Source organism: Trematomus bernacchii, unplaced genomic scaffold (genome assembly GCF_902827165.1).
Source record: "Trematomus bernacchii unplaced genomic scaffold, fTreBer1.1, whole genome shotgun sequence".
Taxonomy (NCBI): Eukaryota; Metazoa; Chordata; class Actinopteri; order Perciformes; family Nototheniidae; genus Trematomus; species Trematomus bernacchii.
Window position 1 is genome coordinate 14,256,170 of NW_022987698.1, and position 23,054 is coordinate 14,279,223.

Consider the following 23,054-nt stretch of genomic DNA (forward strand, 5'->3'; position numbering starts at 1 on the left):
TCTCTTTTTGGTGTGAACGCAAAATCCCAGGAATTATCGGAACTAAAAGGGAAAAGTACGGGGAAAAGTACTCCGGTGTGAAAGCGCCTTTTGATTCATCAGGAAGTGGGGAAAGGATTGATGAGGCTTTTTGGGACCTAAACCACAGCAGTGGCCCTCTCCCGCTTAATGACCTTACCATCGGCCACTTTGTCCTCAGTTCATGCTCTGGAAACCTGATCCCTCTCAGTGCCTCCTCTCCCCTTTCCTTGCCCTCTAACCGAAAGACTAATCCTAGTCCAAAGACAAACATGTCAAAGATGATGTTTAAAATGACAAACCATAAAATCCAAAAGTTTCTGCAAATGTGTTTGATGGAAAATATCTCTGACACTCTGGGCATCAAATGCCTAATCATCAAACTGCAGTTCAGCTAGTTTGAGTCTATTTTCCTCCAAGCCAAAGTTTGAAAATGAAACCATGTCAACTGTCAGTGTAAAGATAATTCATTATGACAATTAAGATTGGATTATGAACTTTACGACTGTCAGATCTGACACTAATCAAGGTTTAACGCTTTAAATGTTAAAAAGGTAATATTTAACATACGTTTGTTTCTTTGATGCAATGTGACTGTAAAAGTTATGAAGTTTCAAAGTTGGTCCTAATTATTCATATTCTTTCACATGAAGCGGTCCTAGATTAGGAAAAAGTTTGATTAGCGTTTGATAGGTAAGGGAGGTTGAAAAGAAGGAAATGGGAGGCAAGGATAGAAGCTGGAAACATTCAACCAACTTTGTGGTTTTTAGATTTAGCTTTTCAACTGACACTATTTTCGATAAGGAGTCAACTAAAACAGGAAACCGCCAAAAATACTTTTGTCGCCTTTGTGGGAATATTGCATAATGACAACACATCATTGGGTAGAGAAATATGGCACATGGCTGAAAGATGAAGACTAAACAAGTATCACAAATATGATTAATATCCTGTGTTTTCAAACATTTGATACATTGGAAGTTTGAGTGGTAAAATGATTCTTTAATTAGGTTCACATAATAAATTGATCATAATCCATTTATAGTATGTCACTAGCACATTTGAAGGCTCTAAAACAGCTGGTGATAATGAGTATACCTTAAAGCCTCAAGTCTGACCTGCAGTACACGATGAGCTTTGTTCTGCGCAATGATACACTCAAAATCTATCCGTTTTCATTTTCAGCTCAACATGGCTCGGTTAAAAATGTTGTTTAAAAAATGAATAGATGACTAGAGTAAAGAAGGTAGAGAGGAGTCAAAACAGTTGGTGAGTAGAGGTAAAAGCTCTGAAGTTAGGACGTGTGTGTGTGTGTGTGTGTGTGTGTGTGTGTGTGTGTGTGTGTGTGTGTGTGTGTGTGGTGTGTGTGTGTGTGTGTGTGTGTGTGTGTGTGTGTGTGTGTGTGTGTGTGTGTGTGTGTGTGTGTGTGTGTGTGTGTGTGTGTGTGTGTGTGTGTCGTGGCAGAATGAGGCCTGGCCAACCGGCAGATCTTTTCCATATGTTTCCTGGAGAAAGAGCGAGAGGCAGCTCCCCTCTACCCCACCCACTGCACAAATCTTCATTTAGAAAGACAAAACAGTCGAGAAGCAAACTATCAACAGTTCTACACCGTTTGTACTGTGCTGCAGCTCGGCCCGGATTCCTGTGGACTGTAGATATCAGTTCCAGGTAGAGGTGTATCTGAGAAAGGCATTTGGCAGGTGTTGTGTTTCTGGGAATCAGCAGGGAGCTGGCCGCTGTTTGACAGGGGCCTCCCAGTGAGACGCAGAGGGTAAAGAAAACACTCCCCATCACGTTTTCACATTGGTGTGTGTGTGTGTAAATTACGACTGGTAAGTGTTCACACATGGCTGCTGTGCCCTCGCTATAAGTGACAATCGCTGCTGTTAGCTAGCTAGTAAACTAGCAATGGTGTTGTTCACAGTATCAAATCATTACAGACTGCCTTGTTTTCAAAACCACCATAGTAATTAGTGAAAACAAACCACATGTATAACTTTTATCTCTTTTGTGCTGTGATTACCAGAGCAACAGCAATGATGGCTGGTCGTGTAACTTCCGTTACCTAGCAAAGATGTCGGTTGTTGGGTGTGAAAAGTGTACAGCATTCCACACTCAACTTTTTGACCGTTACGAGTGAATACTCATGAACACTACAATTTGACATACTTGGCTTTAGAACACACAAAATGGCAAATTTAAGTACAGAGGTATGCAAATGAGACAGTTTCAGTAGTTTTGGTCTGCGAGTACAGAGAAGAAGAATTGTTATTCTTTCTTAAAATATATTGTAAATGGTATATAATACATTTACTAAAAGACACCTTACATCAATAACTGACAGCTGATTGGCCTACACAAGATCTCTCACAGTGTATAAAACACAAACAGCCTTTTTCAAAAGCAACATCATATTAGTACTGACGCCTCATGCTGCTTGTCCCGACAGAGCCTTATCACCAACTCTGTTTTCCAGTCAGTTCCAAAAAGTGGTTTCAGTCTGTTTCTGCTTATTGTTTTGTATTATCACCTATAACATTACTTTTCAGTTAACATCAACATACATCAATACAAATCAAGCAAAATCTCAGCTAAGTGCAATGATTTTGCCTCCTTCTTCACTGACAAAATTCAGAAAATTAGACAAGCAGTCAGTGCCTCTACAGTACATCAGGTACAGCAAATGTTTTGTCCCTATGTCCACCTAATATCAATTCAAACACCATGACACAATTCCATCAGATTAATGGTAAAAACTTAGAGGACATTATTCAACTTCTGAAATCCTCCTCCTGCTGCCTTGATATTATTCCAACAGGATTTTTCAAAGATGTTTTTCCTTGCATGGCCTCAGATCTACTTCATATAGTAAACACATCTCTTCACTCAGGTATTTTTCCAGAGGCCCTGAAAACTGCAGTCATTAAACCGCTCTTAAAAAAGAATAATCTAGATGCCTCAGTAATGAACAATTACAGACCAATATCAAACCTGCCATTTCTAGGTAAAATCATTGAAAAAGTAGTATTTCAACAGTTGAGTAACTTCTTGCATTTAAATAACTGTTTGGATGTGTTCCAGTCAGGATTTCGTCCAAACCACAGCACTGAGACTGCTCTTGTAAAGGTCTTCAATGACATCCACTTAAACACAGACAGTGGCAGAACTTCAGTGTTAGTATTATTAGATCTCAGTGCTGCATTTGACACTGTTGACCACAACATATTACTAGACCGACTAGAAAACTGGGTGGGACTTTCGGCAACAGTTCTAAATTGGTTTGAGTCCTACTTAAAGGACAGAAAAAACTTTATTTCTATAGGTAAATACACATCTGAGTTGACAAATATGACATGTGGGGTACCTCAAGGCTCCATCTTGGGGCCTCTTCTCTTTAACATCTACATGCTACCACTGGCTCAGATAATGAAAAACAACAAAATAAGTTACCATAGCTATGCGGATGACACACAAATTTACGTAACAATTTCACCAGGAGATTATGCTCCAATTCAAACACTGAGTAAGTGCATTGAACAAATCAATGACTGGATGTGTCAGAACTTTCTCCAATTAAACAAAGATAAAACTGAGGTAATGGTTTTTGGAGCCAAGGCAGAACGTATAAAAGTTAGCGCTGAGCTTCAGTCTGCAATGTTCAAAACAACAGATAAAGCCAGAAATCTAGGTGTAGTCATGGACTCTGACCTGAGTTTCAACAGTCACATTAAAACAGTTACTAAATCAGCCTACTATCACCTAAAGAACATATCTAGGATTAAAGGACTAATGTCACAGCAGGATTTGGAAAAACTTGTCCATGCTTTTATCTTCAGTAGACTCGACTACTGCAATGGTGTCTTTACAGGCCTCACTAAAAAATCTATTAGAAAGCTGCAGCTAATTCAGAATGCCGCTGCTCGAGTCCTCACTAACACTAAGAAAGTGGATCACATCACTCCTGTTCTGAAGTCTTTACACTGGCTTCCTGTGTGTCAAAGAATAGATTTCAAAATATTGTTGCTGGTTTATAAAGCTTTGAATGGTTTAGGCCCAAAATACATGTCTGACCTACTGCTAAATTATGAACCATCCAGAACCCTCAGGTCTTCAGGGACTGGTCAACTTTCTGTCCCCAGAGTCAGAACTAAACATGGTAAAGCAGCATTCAGTTATTATGCTCCGAATATCTGGAACAAACTCCCAGAAACCTGCAGGTCCGCTGCAACTCTTACTACTTTTAAATCCAGGCTGAAGACTTTTCTTTTTGCCGCTGCTTTTAATTGAACTATTCACATCTTAAACTGCACTGTAACTTTTAACTTTTATCCATGTATTTTTTCTTTTAATGTTTATTTTATTATCTTTCCTTTTTAATGACTGATTTTAAATGCCATTTTTAAAATGTCTTCCATTTTTGTAAAGCACTTTGAATTACCTTGTGTTGAAAGGTGCTATATAAATAAACTTGCCTTGCCTTGCCTTGCCTAAGATTGGCTTTATATTATTAATTATTAAACAAAAAGCCACAAAGAAATAAAGATGAACTAACATTATCCTTAGAATTTATCAAAACGAAACCTACAGTACTTTTGCATCTGTATATTTGCAGCAGCCTATACCTTTTCATGAAGTAGATAAATATAATGTTCAGTGCATTCTAAAGAAAATAAATACATTTTTATCAAAATCTCTCATGTGGTTGAGGTAAGTCCTGTGTGCCAACAACTTTATTAAGGGAAACGTTTGAAAATACGTGACCCCACTTTCTGCAGTTTGGGAAACATCCACTTCTAACACATCATTGAGATAGCAACACCTTTTCCTGTGTCTTTCCAATCTAATGGAAAAACTTCTACGCAGTGTCTTGTGGGGTCAACAGGTTTTTCAAAGATTAATCCTCATTCCGTGGCAATGCAGGTCTCTAATATAAAAGACTACAGTAAGCTCAGGGCTTCTGTTAACCTTAAAAAAATGTACATGTACATTTTTTTAAGTTCTAGTGGAGATCCCAACATTTCCTCAGATCCCAAATCTGATCCCAAGGCTTTGTACAAGACATTTTCAAAACTCTTTGGCATGAATAGTCTCTATAAGTACTGTATTGATGAATTGTTGTGGCATTTATAGTGCTTCATGTTTTCTTTATTTTCTGAATGTCTGGCTTCAGAGTTCATTGTCTTAGAAATAGTGGTATTTAAGATAGAAAAACTTAAGCAACATTTAAGTCCAAAGGGTCTCCCAGGATGCAACAGTTTCGCAACAATTTAGAATTGAAATGTAGACAAATCCCCTCCTTGTTTCCCTTATTCTTCTGGACCAATCTCCAGACCTCCACTCACACCAGGGGAACTAGATTAAACTATTGAGTGTGTTGTGACCTCTGCTGGTGTATAAAGGAACACCCTGGTCTTCATAAGCCTCCTACCAGGAAAACCACTACTGGTACCGTCTTCAGTATTTAGCTGGAGGGAGACTGAGAGAACTCACTTTTTAGATAAGATTAGATTCAACTTTATTGTAATTGCAAACATTTAGACAAAGGTTTCGCTCCACTCCACCCAATGCAGTTTGGTTTTCGTGCTCACCACTCCACTGAGACAGCTAACTGTGTGTTTGTGGAAAAGGTTAAATGTATGTTAGACACAAGCCCATATGTAGGTGCTGTCTTCCTTGATCTCAGGAAGGCTTTTGACACTGTTGACCACCAATTTTTCGGCAGTTTCGATACATTGGTTTAAGTCTTACTTATCGAACAGAAAACAGTGTGTTTTGGTCAACGGTGCCAAATCCCCCTACCTTGTGAACCCTGTTGGGGTTCCACAAGGTTCCATTCTTGGACCGTTACTTTTTTCACTGTACATTAATGACTTGCCTAATGTATGTCCTGAGTTGAATGTACAAATGTATGCCGATGATGCGGTCATCTTTGTACACGGGAAAAATACTGAAATAATCACATCCTGTCTCTCAATTGCTTTGGACAAGGTTCAACACTGGCTGAACAACATTTGCTTACAGTTAAATGTAAACAAAACAGTATGCATGATGTTCAGTCAACGACCAGTCAAAATTGAAGGATCCAATGTGTTTTTAAACGGAGCAGAATTAGAACTAGTCTCCCACTTCAAGTATCTTGGAGTCATACTGGACTCGAACTTGACTTTTAAGAAACACATTAAGAAAGTATCAAATACTATTAAATTCAACTCGCAAAATTAGACCTTTCTTAACTGTCAGTGCTGCAAAGGCATACCTCCACTGTATGATTCTATCCCACATTGAATACTGTTTTACAAACTGGTCGTTTGCTTGTGCCACAAACCTGAAACCCATAGAACAGCTGTACAAGAGAGCTATCAAGGTGTTTGACAGAAAGCCTTATTCATACCACCACTGTACCATCCTTGAAAAACACAATTTCTTGAGTTTTGACAATTTTAAGTCTTTTAAAAGTATGTGCTTTTTTATAAATGTTTACATGGACTGCCCCCCCCTCCCTTAGGGGAATTCATCCACAGAAAACCCACTGGACGCTGCACTAGGTCAGAAACCAGAGGAGACTGTGAAGTCCACCGTAGACGGACCACTTTTGGACAAAATGTCCTCTCCATTAAAGGCAGCTCATTGTGGAATAGCCTCCCTACTGAGATACGGGATTGTCCCACTCTCGATAGCTTCAAAGGTCAACTCAAAGAATGGTTGAGAAACAAACATACGTGCAATCACCGCACTTTATATGTCGTTGCTGCTACATTGCACTGCCTTGTGGTAAATGCTTGTGTATGCTGCTCATGCTCTTTCTGCATATCATGTATTTATTTTTGCTATGTTTATAAATGTCATGTTCTTAAATGTTGTATGTGACGGGACTACGGATGGAAATTAGCTCAGAGCTGAAATCCGGCATATTTACATTTGAAGCATTATTTGTTTAAAGTGTTCATCAATGTGCATTGTCCCTATTCAAATAAACGATTAAATAAAATGAAAATGAATTGAGTACAACGACATGCATTTGCATCCAACTAGAAGGTGCAAAGATTTAAGTGCTTGTGGTTACAATAAATTATACAACAACGATGTTGTAGTAATGTACATAAATCTATAAATATTAATAAATATCTTTGCATATTTAGAAGCATTTACATATAAGGTGCGGGGTTTAGGCATATCAAAGTTAAATACAGTTGTAATGAACATCAAATATAGATGTTGTAAATTGTAAATTTGTATCACAAGGAGTGAAATGTCCCCGAGTGTGAGGCGCTGTGGGTTGGAGCCCCATGACATTCAAAGGGGAATGTGGTGGTGTGTTTGTACTGTAGTTCGAGGATCATGGCGGGGGAGGGAGAGTGGGCTAGGTCTGAGTTTGATAGTTCAGCAGGGTTATGGTGTTGTGGAAAAGGCTGTTCCTGAGCCTGCTGTTGCAGAATCCACGGCCAGGAATGACATTGGCTCAACCTATACTATTTCGTAACAAACTAACAAAGGTATTCCTTACGGCAAATAATACAGCTGTACCCCTCCAGCAGGTAGAAGTCAGGAAACTTCATTTTTGTGCTGAAACTCATTCATTTATTATTCAATCAAAACCACACAATTCCCAATAATTAAAATGTATTGGATTCAGTCTTTTCTATTTGAGTTTCAAGCTACTACAATGTGAGGATTTGCTCTTTGTCTGTATCGCTATAAAATGAATATATTGTGGTTTTGGAATATTTTTGGACACACCATTTAGGGAATTATCCCTCTCTATGTGGACATAATTAGCTGTTTTCTGACATTTTATAGTAGACTATTGATGATTTGATTAAATCAAATTATTTATAAGCATTAATCAAATAAATACAATTATGAGTTTCAGCCCCTCTAAGAATACAATCCACATAGGACTCTCTTTATTCAGTTAAGGATCAAGTTATTTGAAAAGTGTTGATCATTCCTCATCATAATCAACCTTTTTCTTCACTATTATCTTAACCAGTATCTTGCCCACTGATTTAGGCAGAAACGTTATTTTATATTCAGCTCTGTCATTTAAATAGCCTGAAATCAAAAGTTTAAAGGATATGACATAACTTGCCTAAAGAACAAAATGAAATGTTTACATTACAACTCAAACCCACTTCCCTTTAAAAAAGAAATTACAAAATACAAGGGGGGGGTATCCTGGTTTATTAGATCGCAAACTCAATAAATATAGCACCATTTAAGAGTAGAAGCATTTAAAGAAACAAACAGTTTAAAAGGAAGATGCTCTCAGCTTGGGAATTACATTACCTGCTTATCATTTTTTTAATAACTCTAGTTCACTTGGTTGCTATAGTTCAATAAAACAAAATGACCTTTTAGGTTTCTAAGACTTGTATGATCCAGCCTGACATGAAGAATTCCGCTTCTAAATAAAGACAATACAGACATGCAGCGAGATAATATAAAACATCCACATACAGACAGCTTCAAATTGACATATTGCACTAAATAAAAATGCCAGTACAGACTTCTGCTGGAAGGAAAAAGTGAAAGTGGTTTTTAGGGTCATGTAATGCTCTGGCCTTATAGTGACTCTTCTATGATGATTAATATATCTTAAAGGTGGGGTAGGTGATTTTGGAGAAACCAGCTCGAGTGCGCTGGAATTTGAAAATACACAACCGGAAAAAATCTGCCAGTTCCTTACAGAGCCCCTCCTCCAACACACACGAACGCACACGTGACCAATGAAGGCACGAGATAAGTTTGTGCACAGATGGAAGGCTGACAGGCAGGTAGGCCATCCAATCATTTTAGCCGGCCCGGCTAAAATGATTGGTCGTGCTTTTTACAGTACTACGGCTTCCACAGATGACATTTTTTTATGAATTTTTTGTCAAAGCACTTAAGATATTCATTGCTATCGGGATGTTAAGAGCATTCCATGGAATATACTGTAACAAAAAGTGTATCTCGAGCCGGTTTCTCAAACTTACCTACCCCACCTTTAACTTAAAAAATACATGAATATAATATGCAAAGATATGGCATAAGACAGACAATTAGTATGTTTGTTGTGGTTTAGAAAACAACTCAAGCTTTTGAATTCTAAATGTTGTCTAATTTAAAACTTGAAAGAAAATAGCTTAAACCCATTAAAAGCCAGTAGATTCTGTCGTTGTGCTCTAAAAGTGACCAGAGGGAGGCGCTTTATTCCTGGAAAGGTTTACACAGAAAAGTCAAGTGACAAAAACTAAGGATCCCCTCACAGAAACCTCACCGGGCACTTGTGTTGAATGTGATTATAATGTACTGCAAGTTATAACGTCCTCCCCCTGTATTTGATCTTCAGCTACAAAAACATGTTTTACTTGTTCAGAAGAATGCAGCTTAACCAACATGTGCAACACTTTTTAATACATTTCTTGATTTATACGCAAAATTCATTTTCAGAATACTTTAAGAATCCAGTTTTTATCTTGTTTTATCTATCAGATTAGTTTTCAACTACTTCTTGATTTGGACACTAGGATATTGCTAGTTCTCTCTTGAGCGCATTGCTTTCATTCCAAACTATTTTCTGAAGTTTCCGAGCTGAACGCCTCTCCGTCCGCTCACACAGCGGAAGGTGGCTGGCTGGATGTCCCAGTATTTCACAGGGTTGGCAAACAGACTGATGCCTGTGTACAGGTTCTTCTTGAAACTGGGCTCCATCGGACAGAAGTCGTTGACTCCCACACTGTTGATTTTGTTGCCGTGGAGGTAAATCATCTAAACAGACAGAGATTTGTTTTTTTAAACAGTTGTTTTTGTGCAGTAAACCACCATGAGTTATGTTCCCTGAACTCAAGATCACAATGTATTGACCAGGAAAGAAAGTCTGAGTCAGAAAGTTCTTATTTTCATCGCTCCAGGTTGCTGAGTTGAAGGAAACTGCTATTGTAGTACAAAGGAAACTGACCTGATCTAACTATGGATTTATGTTCCAAAATAAGTTTACTATGTGGGATGTCTGGGCTCGGTAATATGCTCCTTCACAGTGAGAGAAGGATTTATTAGGAGAAGTTACTTGACCTGCATGTCACCCTGTGGATTTTTTTGATCTCATACATTGGAAACGTAGGATTCTTTTGAATGAGCTGGAGGACATGGCCTTTGAGTACGAAGTCTTGGCAACATGCCTGCTTTGCCTTCAGATGCTGCTACATTTGGATTACATATTTTCCATCTCTAAGCATCCAATACAAAGATATGTCAAGATCATGTTTATCTTCTAAAGAAATGTAAAACGGAGTTAGTTTTGGAGCTATTTGTTGACCAACCATCGTGACTACATACAGCATCTCAGAAATCCTGCCCTGATAGCGGGTTTGCCAGCTTATAGCCCTGTCCTAACTCCACAGTCAGCTAAACCTAGATGACTTCAGTTTGTGGCTCGCACTTTAGTCTACTGATACTGACCAAAGTGTCTGTATCTCACCTGGAGGTAGCGCATGGAGCCAAGGTTCGGTGGAACCTTTTTCAGACGGTTGTGGTCCAGGTGGATCTGACGGATGCTCGGGATGCTGGCAAAGCTTCCGTTTTCTACAAACTTGATCTGGTTAAAGCCCAGTCCTAGCCTGCAGAAATGTCAAAAGATAGTTGAAAGGTACAATTCATTATCACCCCTTGTTAATAGAAATCCTCGACTCTCCAGAAATGAAGTGATGAAAAAAAGTGAGTTTCCGGCATAATATGAGGCTTGTTTTTTTTTTTTACCTCTGCAGGTTTTTGTATCGTTTGAAGTCTTCTATTTCCACCTTAGTGATCTTGTTGTAGTCTAAGCTCAGCTCTGTGATGGAAGAAGGGAGGTCTGGGAGAAAATCAAACATAACCAATATAAAGAGCAGAACAAGACAAGCATACTGTATACTCAATGAATTACTTATTTTTTAAACTTATTAAAATAAAGCATCATATCAACAGTCTTAAGCAGTGTTTAAGCCTAATTGAGGTGTACTCTGTGTATAGTACTGTATGTGAGATCAGTGATATTCTACCTTTTGGTACGGCGGTTAGTTTGGCCTCTGCAATACCGATGTACAGGGTGGACAAGCCGTCAAAAGCTCCAAACTCAATCCCAGCGTTAGCCAGAGGGTTGGCGCCCAGCTCTGTTGGAAAAAACAAAGAGAAGATCTGCTACATTTTTCAATGATCCCATATTTCTCCTGATTCCATTCAAGAAAATATATTTTGAGGGCTTGTTAGTCCTCAATATGTCTCCAGTTTACCAATCAAAATCAAATACTACTGAAGAAGGTTTTTCTTTTCCTAGTTAACGCTTCATTAAATGAGATAAATGGTACAATCTGTAACAACAGATGGGACCATGCAGATGAAAGGTAAAAACAAATTAATTGGGCATAATAACCTGCATAACCTGTAAAAATGTGTTTTAACTGTGCAATACTTAATTACATTGTATATTCAGAGCAAAATAATATATTTATTAACATTTATACACCACTGTTATATCGTAATATACATGTTTTTACATATTTGTTATTGTTAAATATTGTAGTACAATGTGCACATTTTAAATTGTAATTTATTATTGTTGTATATATATTTTTATTCTATTTTATGTTATCTTCTTATTGCACCTTTTTACTATAGCGTCTTTTATTTCATTCTGAAATGGAGCAACTGTCCCAGACCTAATTTTAAAAAGGATAAATAAGTGTTTCTAACATATTCAATTAAGAGACAAGAACATGTGTTAAAAAAAAAGTGCACACACATGGTTGATTGCACAACAGATATGAATCATGAAATGATTTGCTGCAGTCTTTGGGTTGAATAGAAAGCTGCCAACTTCTCCTTGGCAATGACCTGATCTAGGTCTGCATTATATGATAAAAACCTAGTTAGCATTATTTTGACTGACATTGCGAATACGATATAGGAGGGATTGATCATTTTGGATTCGTTCTTCAAATAAACATTGAAAATTAAATCAAAATGATTAGGCTGTAAAGAAAATTGTGTTAAGAGGATATAGCATATGTTTTGTTTAGTCTTTAGAGTACTTTTTGAAGGACTCATTACTTCTACAGCTCTACAATACTTTATTCAAAACATTATCCTTTAACAAGTATTCTGCTTGCTGCGATTTTAATATTGCAAAGTCCAAATTGCAATATCGATTATATCAGATACATTGACATCCTATGCAATCTGGATTCAGTTCAAAGCACAGTACTGTGACTGCCAGTCTGAAAGTCTTAGACGATATTAAGGCTGCTTTGGATAAGAAATCAGTTTGTGTTGCATTGTTTATTGACCTAGCCAAAGCATTTGACACTGTAGATCACCACATTATGTCTAATGTTATGTTGGTGTCTCGTTTCGGTCACAATGCCATTTGCTGGTTTCAGAGTTATCTAACCGACCGTACTCAATGCGTCAGGTTGGGTAGTACTGTCTCTGACCCTGTCACCTTGGAGAAGGGAGTTCCACAGGGCTCTATTTTGGGGCCCTTGCTCTTTTTATTATATGTAAACAATATTTGTAATCAGATGCAATTTTCTACCTATCATATGTATGCTGATGACAGTATTGTATACTCATGTGCTCCTTCTCTGGATATGGCCGTTTCCAATTTAAAATCAGATTTTATCACGCTGCAGCATGCACTTCTTGATTCCAAACTGCTATTGAACAGTAAGAAAACCAAAGCAATGCTTTTTGCTCCCAAGTCAGCGTCCTCTTGCCTCTCCATTGACACCCTTGATGGCGTTTCTGTTGAGTTTGTTGATACCTACAAATATCTGGGACAGTAATCTGAACTTCAAACACCATATTGAAGTTTTAACAAAGAAATTGAAATTCACTCTTGGCTTCCTTTTCAGACTTAAATGTTGTTTTTCAATTTCATCCCGTAAAAGGTTGGTCTCTGGCTTATTCCTGTCCCAGCTGGACTACGGTGATACCATTTATAGATTTGCCTGTCCCACTGTTTTGGCCAAACTTGACCCACTCTACCATGCTGCACTGCAATATATATCAAATGCACCCTATAGGACTCATCATTGCACACTGTATAGCCTAACTTGATGGTCCTCACTTACTATGCGTAGGATGCAGCACTGGTTTTTATTAATCTATAAAGCCATTTTAGGTAAGCTTCCACTGTACATATGTGCCAGATTTGCCCCAGTTTGCGACTCGTACAACCTCAGATCCAGTGCCTGGATACGGTTCCAGGTACCTGCTGTGCGGACTGAGGCTGGAAAAAGGAGTCTTTTTTATTATGGTCCTTGGTCTTGGAATGACCTTCAATCACGCCTAAAACTGAGGTTATTTGTCTCTATAGCATGCTTTAAATTGAAGTTGTCTGAAGTCCTCACCACCAGCTGCTCTTGCAGTAACAAGTAGTGTACTTTTCTTACTGTCCTAATGTGCACAATGTAGTGACTGCTTTTTCGTCTTTTGTTTTCTTAGTTATGTTCTCTGTATTTTATATGTTTGTGTTATGTGTTATGTGTAACGTTGCTGCCTTCTTGGCCAGGTCAGCATTGAAAATGAGATTTTATCTCAATGCTTTTATCTGGTTAAATAAAGGTTAAATAAAAAAATCAAAATAAAAAATTGAGTTGATTAATACAGGAAGCTAAAGTCAGGTCTTACCCAGCACATGCAGTTTCCTCAGGCCTTTGAACGCCTCCTTCTGGATTTTATTAATCTTGTTTTCGTGGAAGCGGAGCTCGATGACGTTGGGAGGCAGGTTTGCGGGGATCTCAGTTAGATGGTTGTAGGAGAGGTACAGCAGTCTGAGGTGTTCCATGTTTATGAAGGCCTTGGGGTGAATCTTGGAAATCTTATTGTGGATCAGAAACAGGCCCTGATGTAGGAGAAAGGAAAAATAAAATGTAGTACATTCAATATTACTTTTTACAGTATACAGTATATATTGAGTATACGGAGCCCCAAGTAATCTCTTATTCCTAAAAAGAAATGTTTGTCTGTCATGTTATATGAAAAGAAGATGTCTTCTCATTTTTGACAAATGTTTGACAGTCAAACTCGGCTTACTTCAAAGCTGTTTGTTAGCTTCGAAAATACTCTAGTTTCTTTGTTTTGTACAAAATCTAAATTAATCACATTTAAAGGGAACTCAACCCTATTCAGGTTCAGGTCAGCTGCGCCACTCAACTCTTGATGACAAGCCAATGCATGACCACAGAACGTCATACTGTCCTTACTTAGTTTGCTTTGATACAGCAGAGTATTATTCAACTTTAGGCCTTAATGTGGTTTATTCTCAGCTGAAAAAACATTTGTTAAATCAAAGACAGACCTGTTGGTAGACCTCATATTTTCTAATGAGTTTCATGCAAAGGAACTGTAATATGTCAGGCTGCAGGCTACATTCTGACTGATATTAGAGAGCCGTTTCTTTTTATCTGGTAACTTTGAAAGCTGTCATTTCGTGAGTCTGATTGGGAGTGATTGAAGATCTGAACCAAATCTTGGCATTTTGTAGAGGGAAGTAATAGGAAGTCATTGGTTCTGTTTCTAATATGTCTCGGGCTTATTTAGTTGATTTTGGCTCAAGAGATGCACATTTTGAATACTGTTTTACAAACTGGTCGTTTGCTTGTGCCACAAACCTGAAACCCATAGAACAGCTGTACAAGAGAGCTATCAAGGTGTTTGACAGAAAGCCTTATTCATACCACCACTGTACCATCCTAGAAAAACACAATTTCTTGAGTTTTGACAATTTTAAATCTTTTAAAAGTATGTGTTTTTTTCATAAATGTTTACATGGACTGCCCCCCCTCCCTCCCTTAGGGGAATTCATCCACAGAAAACCCACTGGACGCTGCACTAGGTCAGAAACCAGAGGAGACTGTGAAGTCCACCATAGACGGACCACTTTTGGACAAAATGTCCTCTCCATTAAAGGCAGCTCATTGTGGAACAGCCTCCCAACTGAGATACGGGATTGTTTCACTCTCAATAGTTTTAAAGGTCAACTCAAAGAATGGTTGAGAAACAAACAGACGTGCAATCACCGCTAGATGCACTTTAATACACGGGTAACTCCTCTTGCACTTTATGTAGCTCTTTTTTTGCACTTTATGTAGCACTTTTATCTCCTCCTGCACTTTATATGTCGTAGCTGCTACATTGCACTGCCTTGTGGTAAATGCTTGTATGCTGCTCATGCTCTTTCTGCATATCATGTATTTATTTTTGCCATGTATATAAATGTTATGTTCATAAATGTTGTATGTGACGGGACTACGGATGGAAACTAGCTCAAAGCTAAAATCCGGCTCATTTACATTTAAAAACATTATTTTGTTTAAAATGTTCATTAATGTGCATTGTCCCGGTTCAAATAAACAATTAAATGAAAAAATGTTGGTTGTAGGAGTCGGGGGGAAATATTTTCAAATAATAAATGCTATACTTCTACTACTCTGGATCAATTGACCAATTCTAAAAATTATTTTAAAACATTGTTAAATTGTATGTTCGCCTGAAAAAAAGCAAGCAAGTCTATACAGAAAGCGTAATGGCTTGCATTGCACTTGCTCCAAACACACTCTTCAATTTATTGTATATTTCTTTTATTTTCAGTAGGAAAGACATTGGCGTTCCTATTTACAGATGTATATGGTAATTTAACAACATTTCCTGCAGCATATTTCTGCTTTAGATGCGTGCAGGAGATTTGGCTTGAATTGATCGGATGGATTTTTTCATTCATTACGTCTTGAACTCCGGACATGTCTTTTGTTTACATCTGTCTAATATTAACAGAGAGTGGTTGTGGTGTTCATCACTGTGTGCGGGTTAAACCTGTGCTCAAGGTTCCTCTTACATGAAGTTTGTTGAGGCCCTTAAAGTCGTGCTCCTTGATCTCGGTGATGTCATTGTTCTGGAGGTCAAGTATCACAGTGTCCTCAGCAATCTTCTCAGGAATAGAGATATGTCCTGTTGGCAGAAAGAAATGCCTTATTGAAGACCAGAGTTGGACTAAAAGTGATGAGAGAGCTCATTCTACAACAATGTGTGCAATACAATACTGAGATGTACAGGTGAAGAAGTCATTGTTGTGTTTTTGACTCAAACGCTACCATCTCAGTTAAAGTTAACATTTTCATTGATGCAAGATGGATAAAACGATCAGCAGTATTTATTACTCATCTTGTCACTTTCTGACATAAAATAGTAAAGTTAAAATAATATAAACTATCTATGAAGCACCAATGACACCAGTTGTATAAAGTGCTTTGAACGCTAAAGCAGGATACAAGGCAATACAACAGTGATACCAAACAAAAACACAAGCCATTTATATCAATAGCGGTGTTCTCTCACTTTTGTCGGAGCACTGCACCACTCTTGGTGAGCAACGGCAGTCAGAGGGACAGTTCCCATCTTCATAATCATCGTCGTTATCATCATCATCGTCTTCATCGCTCTCTTCATCTGCTGAATCAGCCATCATGATGTCATAGTTTTTCATAAATTCCATGACATTGATTGGCTCGTAGGGTTTGGCGTTGCCTATCGCCAGCAGGCAAAACAGGAGAAAGACCCTCATGGCTTTATTTTGGAGGGCGGGTCCGAGATACAGCAACCAGGGAGAGCTGGGGATAAGAAGGAGGTCAGGTTAGCTCTAAAGTGAGAGGCAGGACGAGACACTGAGGAAATAACCTCGCTAGGAAGGGAAATGTTTTTGTTTCTTTTTTCCATCAGTTTTATTCCAACAAACAGAAAATCATATATCACGATATTTTGATATTGTATACCTTATTGTAGAAATGTGGTCCTATCATTGAATATTGGTACAACATTTTATTTGAAAAATAATCTTCTGCATTGTGGATATAATGAGCACCAAACGTTGGGTTGAAGATGGCTAAACTGTCCACAGTAAAGAAAAGAAAAAGATAGAGCGCTGGACATCAGAGGAATCAACAGAAGATGACAGACAGGAAGTAAACACTAACTGGACCACAGTACAGGCTTTGGCCTTGTTTAAAGTTAAAACAGTTACAGAAAACCTTGATCAATTATTGAATGACTGTTTCACTAGCAGGCATGTGTAAATGGCATTTTATAATAAGCGTTATCAGGGAACTTGTCTGCTACCTCTCCATCTTTCTCAGGATAGTTATGAAATGCATACAGCAATCAACCAACTATATACAATGTTTGTAAAAAGAACAAGGAAGAGTTTCACAGGATCTAAACCCATATTGTCTTAAGAGGTCTCTATAAGTGCAGAATTTAGCAGCAATACAAGTGGACCCAACCCAACTAGATTGAAAGTCATTTGGACACAGCCAAACTCGAGTCTTGGGTCAATCGTAGTTACTTGGAGCAAACCGTTGTTGTATACGGAGTGGAGTGCACCAGCTGGGCGTAACCTGGGCGTAACTCTACGTCCGACGTAGAACCGAAGGTTAAGACCAAACTAAAGTTATGACTAGTGCACCACTAAGACTTAAGCCCTGTATGCATTGCGCCTGGGTGTAACTTTTACGCCTAGTATGGAGCAGGCGTAAATCTGAAAGACAGACTAGTATCCATAGTAACGTAAAACAGGTAAGAAGGAAAATAACAATGGCAGTGCGTCTTGTTTACAGGTTTAACAACGGAAGGGCATTAAGACGAGAAAGAGTCGTCCGTGATCGAACAAACCCACTGGACATCTAGCTGATAGAGAGGTTTCGTTTCGGCACACAAGCCCTTTTAGAATTAATCGAGGAGATCTCCTCAACTCCAGCATGTATCAGACAGAAACGCTGCGCTCTCCCCAACCTTGCAGGTGCTGATTGTGCTCAGATTTTAAAAGTGTACAGCTTGCTTTGAATGGAGAAGTTTGAGTGTTAAATTATGTAGACGCGTGTTGCTTGGCAACAATGACTGTTTCGCGTGTATTGACGTGGACGCGCATCTTAAGACTAGGCGCATCTTAAGACTAGGCGCAGCTACGACCGTGACTAGTCAGGTTTGGTGCACTCGGTGTAAATTAAAATCACTAAGTCGGACGTAGCTAAGCCCGACGTTAGAGTTATGCCCAGCTGGTGCACTCCACTCCAGATGGCTCCATGTCCAAAACTCGAACACACAGTTCCATTTAGATGCAGATTATTTGGAAATCTGATACTCTTATTTTTAAGATTTAAAAAAGATTGGAAAGAGCAACATTTAATCGTGCTACACACAAAAGGGTTTGTTCCTGACTTTTTTGGACTTAAGGCCGCTACACACCAACCTGAGACCAAAGAACGCGTACCGAAGGCGTCCCGACTTTTACGTCCGCTACATCGCCTGCGTCGGCTACGCCGCCCGCCTACGCCACCTGCCTACGAACACACCGCAAAGACTTCAGTCGACGAGTGGCAATAACTGTCCTTGCCAGCAGGCAGCGGTAGTGTGTATTCGTCATTCAAAAGAGGCAACAACCGGAAGACAGACTGCGTGATAACCGAGAGAAGAAGAACAGACTGCGTGATATAAACAAACAACAAATAGCGTCTGGGTTCCATTTTCACTCTCTCTCTCGTCGATCGAAAACATGTATCGTACGGTACTGGCGTTATCAGCAATTGGAGTGTTGCTTGCGGCTGCAGAGATTAAGAAGCGGAAGCGAACAATCAGGAGAAACCGCACTAAATAGGTGAAAACATGGATACTACAGCGAGAAGCTCAGGGGGCTTTCCCGAACCTGTGTCGAGAGCTGTCCCAGGAAGATGGAGACAAGACCCTGAACTACGGCTGGCCACCCTGCCACACGGCACCAATATTCCAGCTCGAGCCAAGCAGCACAGGGATGAACTATGCCAATATTTTAACGGTGTCGGTGCAGTGCCTTTTCAGTGGGATAAGATATAGCAAATATGTCTAAAGAACTGTACAATGTAAACAATCGACAAAAATACAATACGATAAAAATAGTGTGTAATACAATAAAAGGTTTGCCAAATATGTCTAATGCTGTGTTATCAATGGCTGTAGTATCAAGGTACGAAATAAAGTTTTGTATTGCCTATCCTGCTATTTGTGTTTATTCTTATAATCACACAGCGTTAATAAAAAAAAGAAAATGTGCCTACATAACTGTCAGTTGCAGCCGTACATTATTATTGGTTTAACTACTAACAGTATATTTTTAACACATTTTAAAATGACCATCTTGAACAGCTACAACGTTAAAATACTTCCAGGCAGATTGTGGAGGATAATGGGAGAAAGAATAGAGGGGCAGACAGAAACACCCATCTGAATAATGGCCACTTCTTGCAAAATGTACATTTCCATGTGATGCTCACAATAGGTAAATGAACAATGAACAGTGGTAGACAGTAGCTCTGTGTGTCTGTGTGTGCCTTCTTAATCGTTTGTTTTGGTCCCTCACTTCCGCTTCGCTTCTCATGCACTGATTCGCTAAGCTGAACAGCCAATCAGAGTGATTTCTTTGGCCGACTTTCTTTGGCCGACATGTTGAATCGGCCGCGGGAGGTGTGAAAATGTGCCGTAAAGAGACGACGGTGCGCGACACACCAACCTGAGTAGGGCGCCGCGAATGCCCGACTGCCTCTGACGGCCTCTGACTCCCAAAATCGGGTTGGTGTGTCAGGGGCTTTAAGTCTAATTGATGCTGTTTTAAGTACTAGATAAATTAAAATCTACTGGTCTTTGAAAAATATTTACATTTAAATTTAAAACAATTTGATAATCACTGCATGCTGTTTTGAGGGAAGGGTTGTATTTGGACCGGCACATCCCTAAGTTTGTGTGTTTAGTCCTTCCTAAGGTATTTAGTTAAAAATCAACTATTTAAACAGAAAGTAACTGTATTACGAACTGTACCGTACCTGCCAAAAATCACGGTTTTATAAGGCCAGAAAATATATTAAAATGTTACTGTTATATTAAACAGTTATTCCCTTGTGAAAGTGCTGACATTTTGGCAGAATAACACAGATGTTTGTGATAATAATATCACATTGACACACCCAAAGAAAGAAAGCAACTCCCTTGAGTACATTACTTAATTGCTGTCACTATATTTTGCATCCTTAAATCCAGTTTCTATTATGAAAGTATATATGTTAGTTTGTACATGTTATCAATTTAAACGGCATAATAATTCATCATAATATCTTGATACACGATTTCATTACGATATGATTTCTTTGAAAGCTTTATAGTTATCATATTGAATTATTGTTTAGCCCTACTAAATAGTAAACAAGAAACTTTACTTTCCAAATACAGTTAAAAGTAAAACTTTTTTCTTTTGGAGAACGAGAAAAAGTATCAATAAATGTATATAAAGTACAAGTATCTTAGAACTGTACTAAAGTAGGTAGCAGGTAGCAACACTCTTGGGTATCGGAGCCATATTGTATATGAACCGTTTTCTCCCCAGTGCAAATGTCACCTCATATCCACTAAAACTGTTTTAGTGCTCTAGTTGAGTTACAGCCCTCCAATAATCCTGATTTAGGAATGTATTACTAAAACAGTGTGTGGTGGGAAATGGCTCTGTTTTCCCTAAGTGATCAGTTTCAGTAAATGCTGCTTTTTCTATTAGTGTTTCCATGAATTTCTGAGAACTTCCACTGGAAACAAGTTCTTGCAGCCAACATAAATGTTTCTGCAGCTCTCACCTATTCAGCATCTTTGGTGATTCACAAAATGATTTATATATGTTCCTCTGTTACACATTCATACAGTCAGCAGAGAGAGGTTGTCTGGTTGCGTGCTTTTAGTAATCTCAATGGATTCTAAGATTCTTCAGTTGAGGAGTCAGTCCTCCCACAACTATGTGTTGGTGGTCGAGCGTCCTGCTGCATCAGCACATACCGCTCAGCGTAGACCCTTCCTCTGCACTCAGACTCCCTTTTCTTCCACATGTGCACATTTAATTTCTTGATGTGTGCAACATGGTTATTTATTTTACAACTTGGCACGGAGTTGGAGATAATTATGCTGTTTATTGTGTTTTCCTGTCTCCTAATCAAACAAGCCCCAACCAATACATTAAACCTGTCTTCTCTCCAGTCGGACTGGTGAAAGTAAAGAGCTTTTGTTCACAGTCTGAATTATTTTTCTAGAGGTTTGAAGTTAATAAAAACATCCAAACAGAGTGTAGTCACCCTCTATCCTCCTCTGATCCCTGCTGTCTCCATCAGGACTCGGATACAGTATTTGTCCCAATGATCAAAAAGTCAATTGTTATGATTATTGGGATAGTAGTATATTTAAGTCAATTAAATGTAAAAAGAAAAGGAAGCTCTAGTCACCCATTGTATATGTTTAACCAACAGTCCAAAATCCCAGAATATTAATGTTTACAATGATATAAAGCAGAGAAAAATAGTTATATCTCACATTAAGAAAGCTGGAATTAGCGAATATGTGCCATGGCAAAAATAGTTGCTTTAAAATATGCTTATGTTCAATTGATTCAAAACTATTACTAGATAGGATTCTGTTGATTGACTAATTGATTCATAGTTTCAGCACTCTTCATACTAGTATAAGAGCTATCTGCTTTGTACCACTTTTAGAAATCTGAGCTGTTTCTGGCAGATTTCCATCATGTGTTTGTATTTACCATTTGGAATGAACTTGTTTTCCCTTGGAAAATTAAATCTACTTGAACTGAGACTCCGGGCAAGTAACACATGAAAGACCACAGCACTTAATCAATTCTCATCTTCCCTTCAGATATCAATGATGGTTTACTTAAAAGGTGATCCACAAAACATTCCTGTAAAATAAATAAACCTAAAATATTATCTTAATATAGATACATTTTTCCTACAATACAGACACAGATCAGTTGGTTAAATAAAAACAATTGTATAAATGTTGCATCCTAGTGGCTCCTCTGTAACGACTCCATCACCTTTAAGGCACACAGCAGAAGTAAAACGTGTATACACATTGGAGATTATACATTCTTAGTAAATAAAACTTCACTAAAACGTATTTATCAAAAAGATTAGGTCACTTATGTTGTTATTAAATCCAGGAGTGTCCTACCTCAGTTGTTCGTGTCCTGGTTTAAACCCCGCGCAGTGAGCAGAGCAGCAGCAGCAGGGTCCAGCTGGAAGGCTGAGCTTTGGATCCTCAGTCAATACATTCCCAGTGAACGGAGAACAGCATCACCCTCTCTCACTAGGATTTTTTTTTTAAACTGAACACCCCCACTGATGGAAAACCCACGCTGTTGGGGTGAGAGGTTGCGTTTCCGTGAAGAGCTTGTGACTCAGTGATCACACCGTCTGTACATCTCTGGGTCTACAGCTGAAATGCCAATGTTAGGATTTCACTCATGTGCTTTTCTTCAGGAGCTTTGAAGTGATGCCAGGATCATTAGCTTCAGACTTTTGAAGTCTTTATATAGGACAAACTGGTAGGTCTGTCGCCACCCTCACAGCTTGGTGCCACATAAAATATTTTACCTCAACATGAACGGTTCCTACACTAAGGCCTGTTGGCACTGGGGCAAACAGGGAGAGTGGGAATTCATATTTAATTCATCTAAATTAGCATTGTGAAGCAACTAGCAGGAGGGGAATGTTTGAGATGTAGTGATGCTTGTCATCAGGTAGCAGAATATATTTACGGTTAAGAGGATGGAATAATTAACCCTTTTTTTTTATTTATCCAAAAAAATTACTGCGAAAATATATTCTAAAATGTCAACATACAAAGAAACTGCAACACTCTGTAAAAACAATGATCCAATCAAAGTGAGGAAACAAATATAGACATTTCAGAGCATAATCTGCAATCCACAAAAACAACCACCCTAGCCTGTTGCAGACCACATTTTGGCCTTTGTTGTGGCTCAGAAACTGATATCCATAGAAAGGTTTGTCTGTTTGTCATTGAAACTATTTCCAGAGTGATTCAGTACCCCATATGTTATGATCCACTGAAGTAAGGCAAGATTGGAGATGAATAAACAACTGTTTTTCCCTGTAAGGGAGCCAATAGAGACAATTAAGTCAGATTCAACCTTTTGTAGTTCA

At 38.6% G+C, this 23,054-nt stretch overlaps 2 protein-coding genes across 4 annotated transcripts in view; one reads left to right on the top strand and one right to left on the bottom strand.

Moving 5' to 3' along the window:
- Positions 1–23,054, top strand: part of cenpp (centromere protein P) — a 119,240-nt gene that overhangs the window by 64,586 nt on the left and 31,600 nt on the right. The window lies entirely within an intron of this gene.
- aspn (asporin (LRR class 1)) lies at positions 8,300–22,160 on the bottom strand. Its single transcript, XM_034138678.1, has 8 exons — positions 22,060–22,160; positions 16,372–16,643; positions 15,872–15,984; positions 13,666–13,879; positions 11,037–11,147; positions 10,756–10,849; positions 10,478–10,616; positions 8,300–9,768 (listed from the first exon to the last, which is right to left on the bottom strand). The coding sequence occupies exons 2-8, from the start codon at positions 16,595–16,597 to the stop codon at positions 9,571–9,573; spliced, it is 1,095 nt and encodes a 364-aa protein (XP_033994569.1). The 5' UTR covers positions 16,598–16,643; positions 22,060–22,160; the 3' UTR covers positions 8,300–9,570.

Coding starts and splice junctions, on each gene's coding strand:
- aspn (XM_034138678.1), bottom strand. CDS start 16,597: ATGAGGGTCTTTCTCCTGTTTTGCCTGCTGGCGATAGGCAACGCCAAA. Junction 13,880..15,871: donor AGGGCCTCAACAAACTTCAT/GTAAGAGGAACC, acceptor CTCCTACATCAG/GGCCTGTTTCTGATCCACAA. Junction 9,769..10,477: donor GCTCCATGCGCTACCTCCAG/GTGAGATACAGA, acceptor CTGTCTGTTTAG/ATGATTTACCTCCACGGCAA.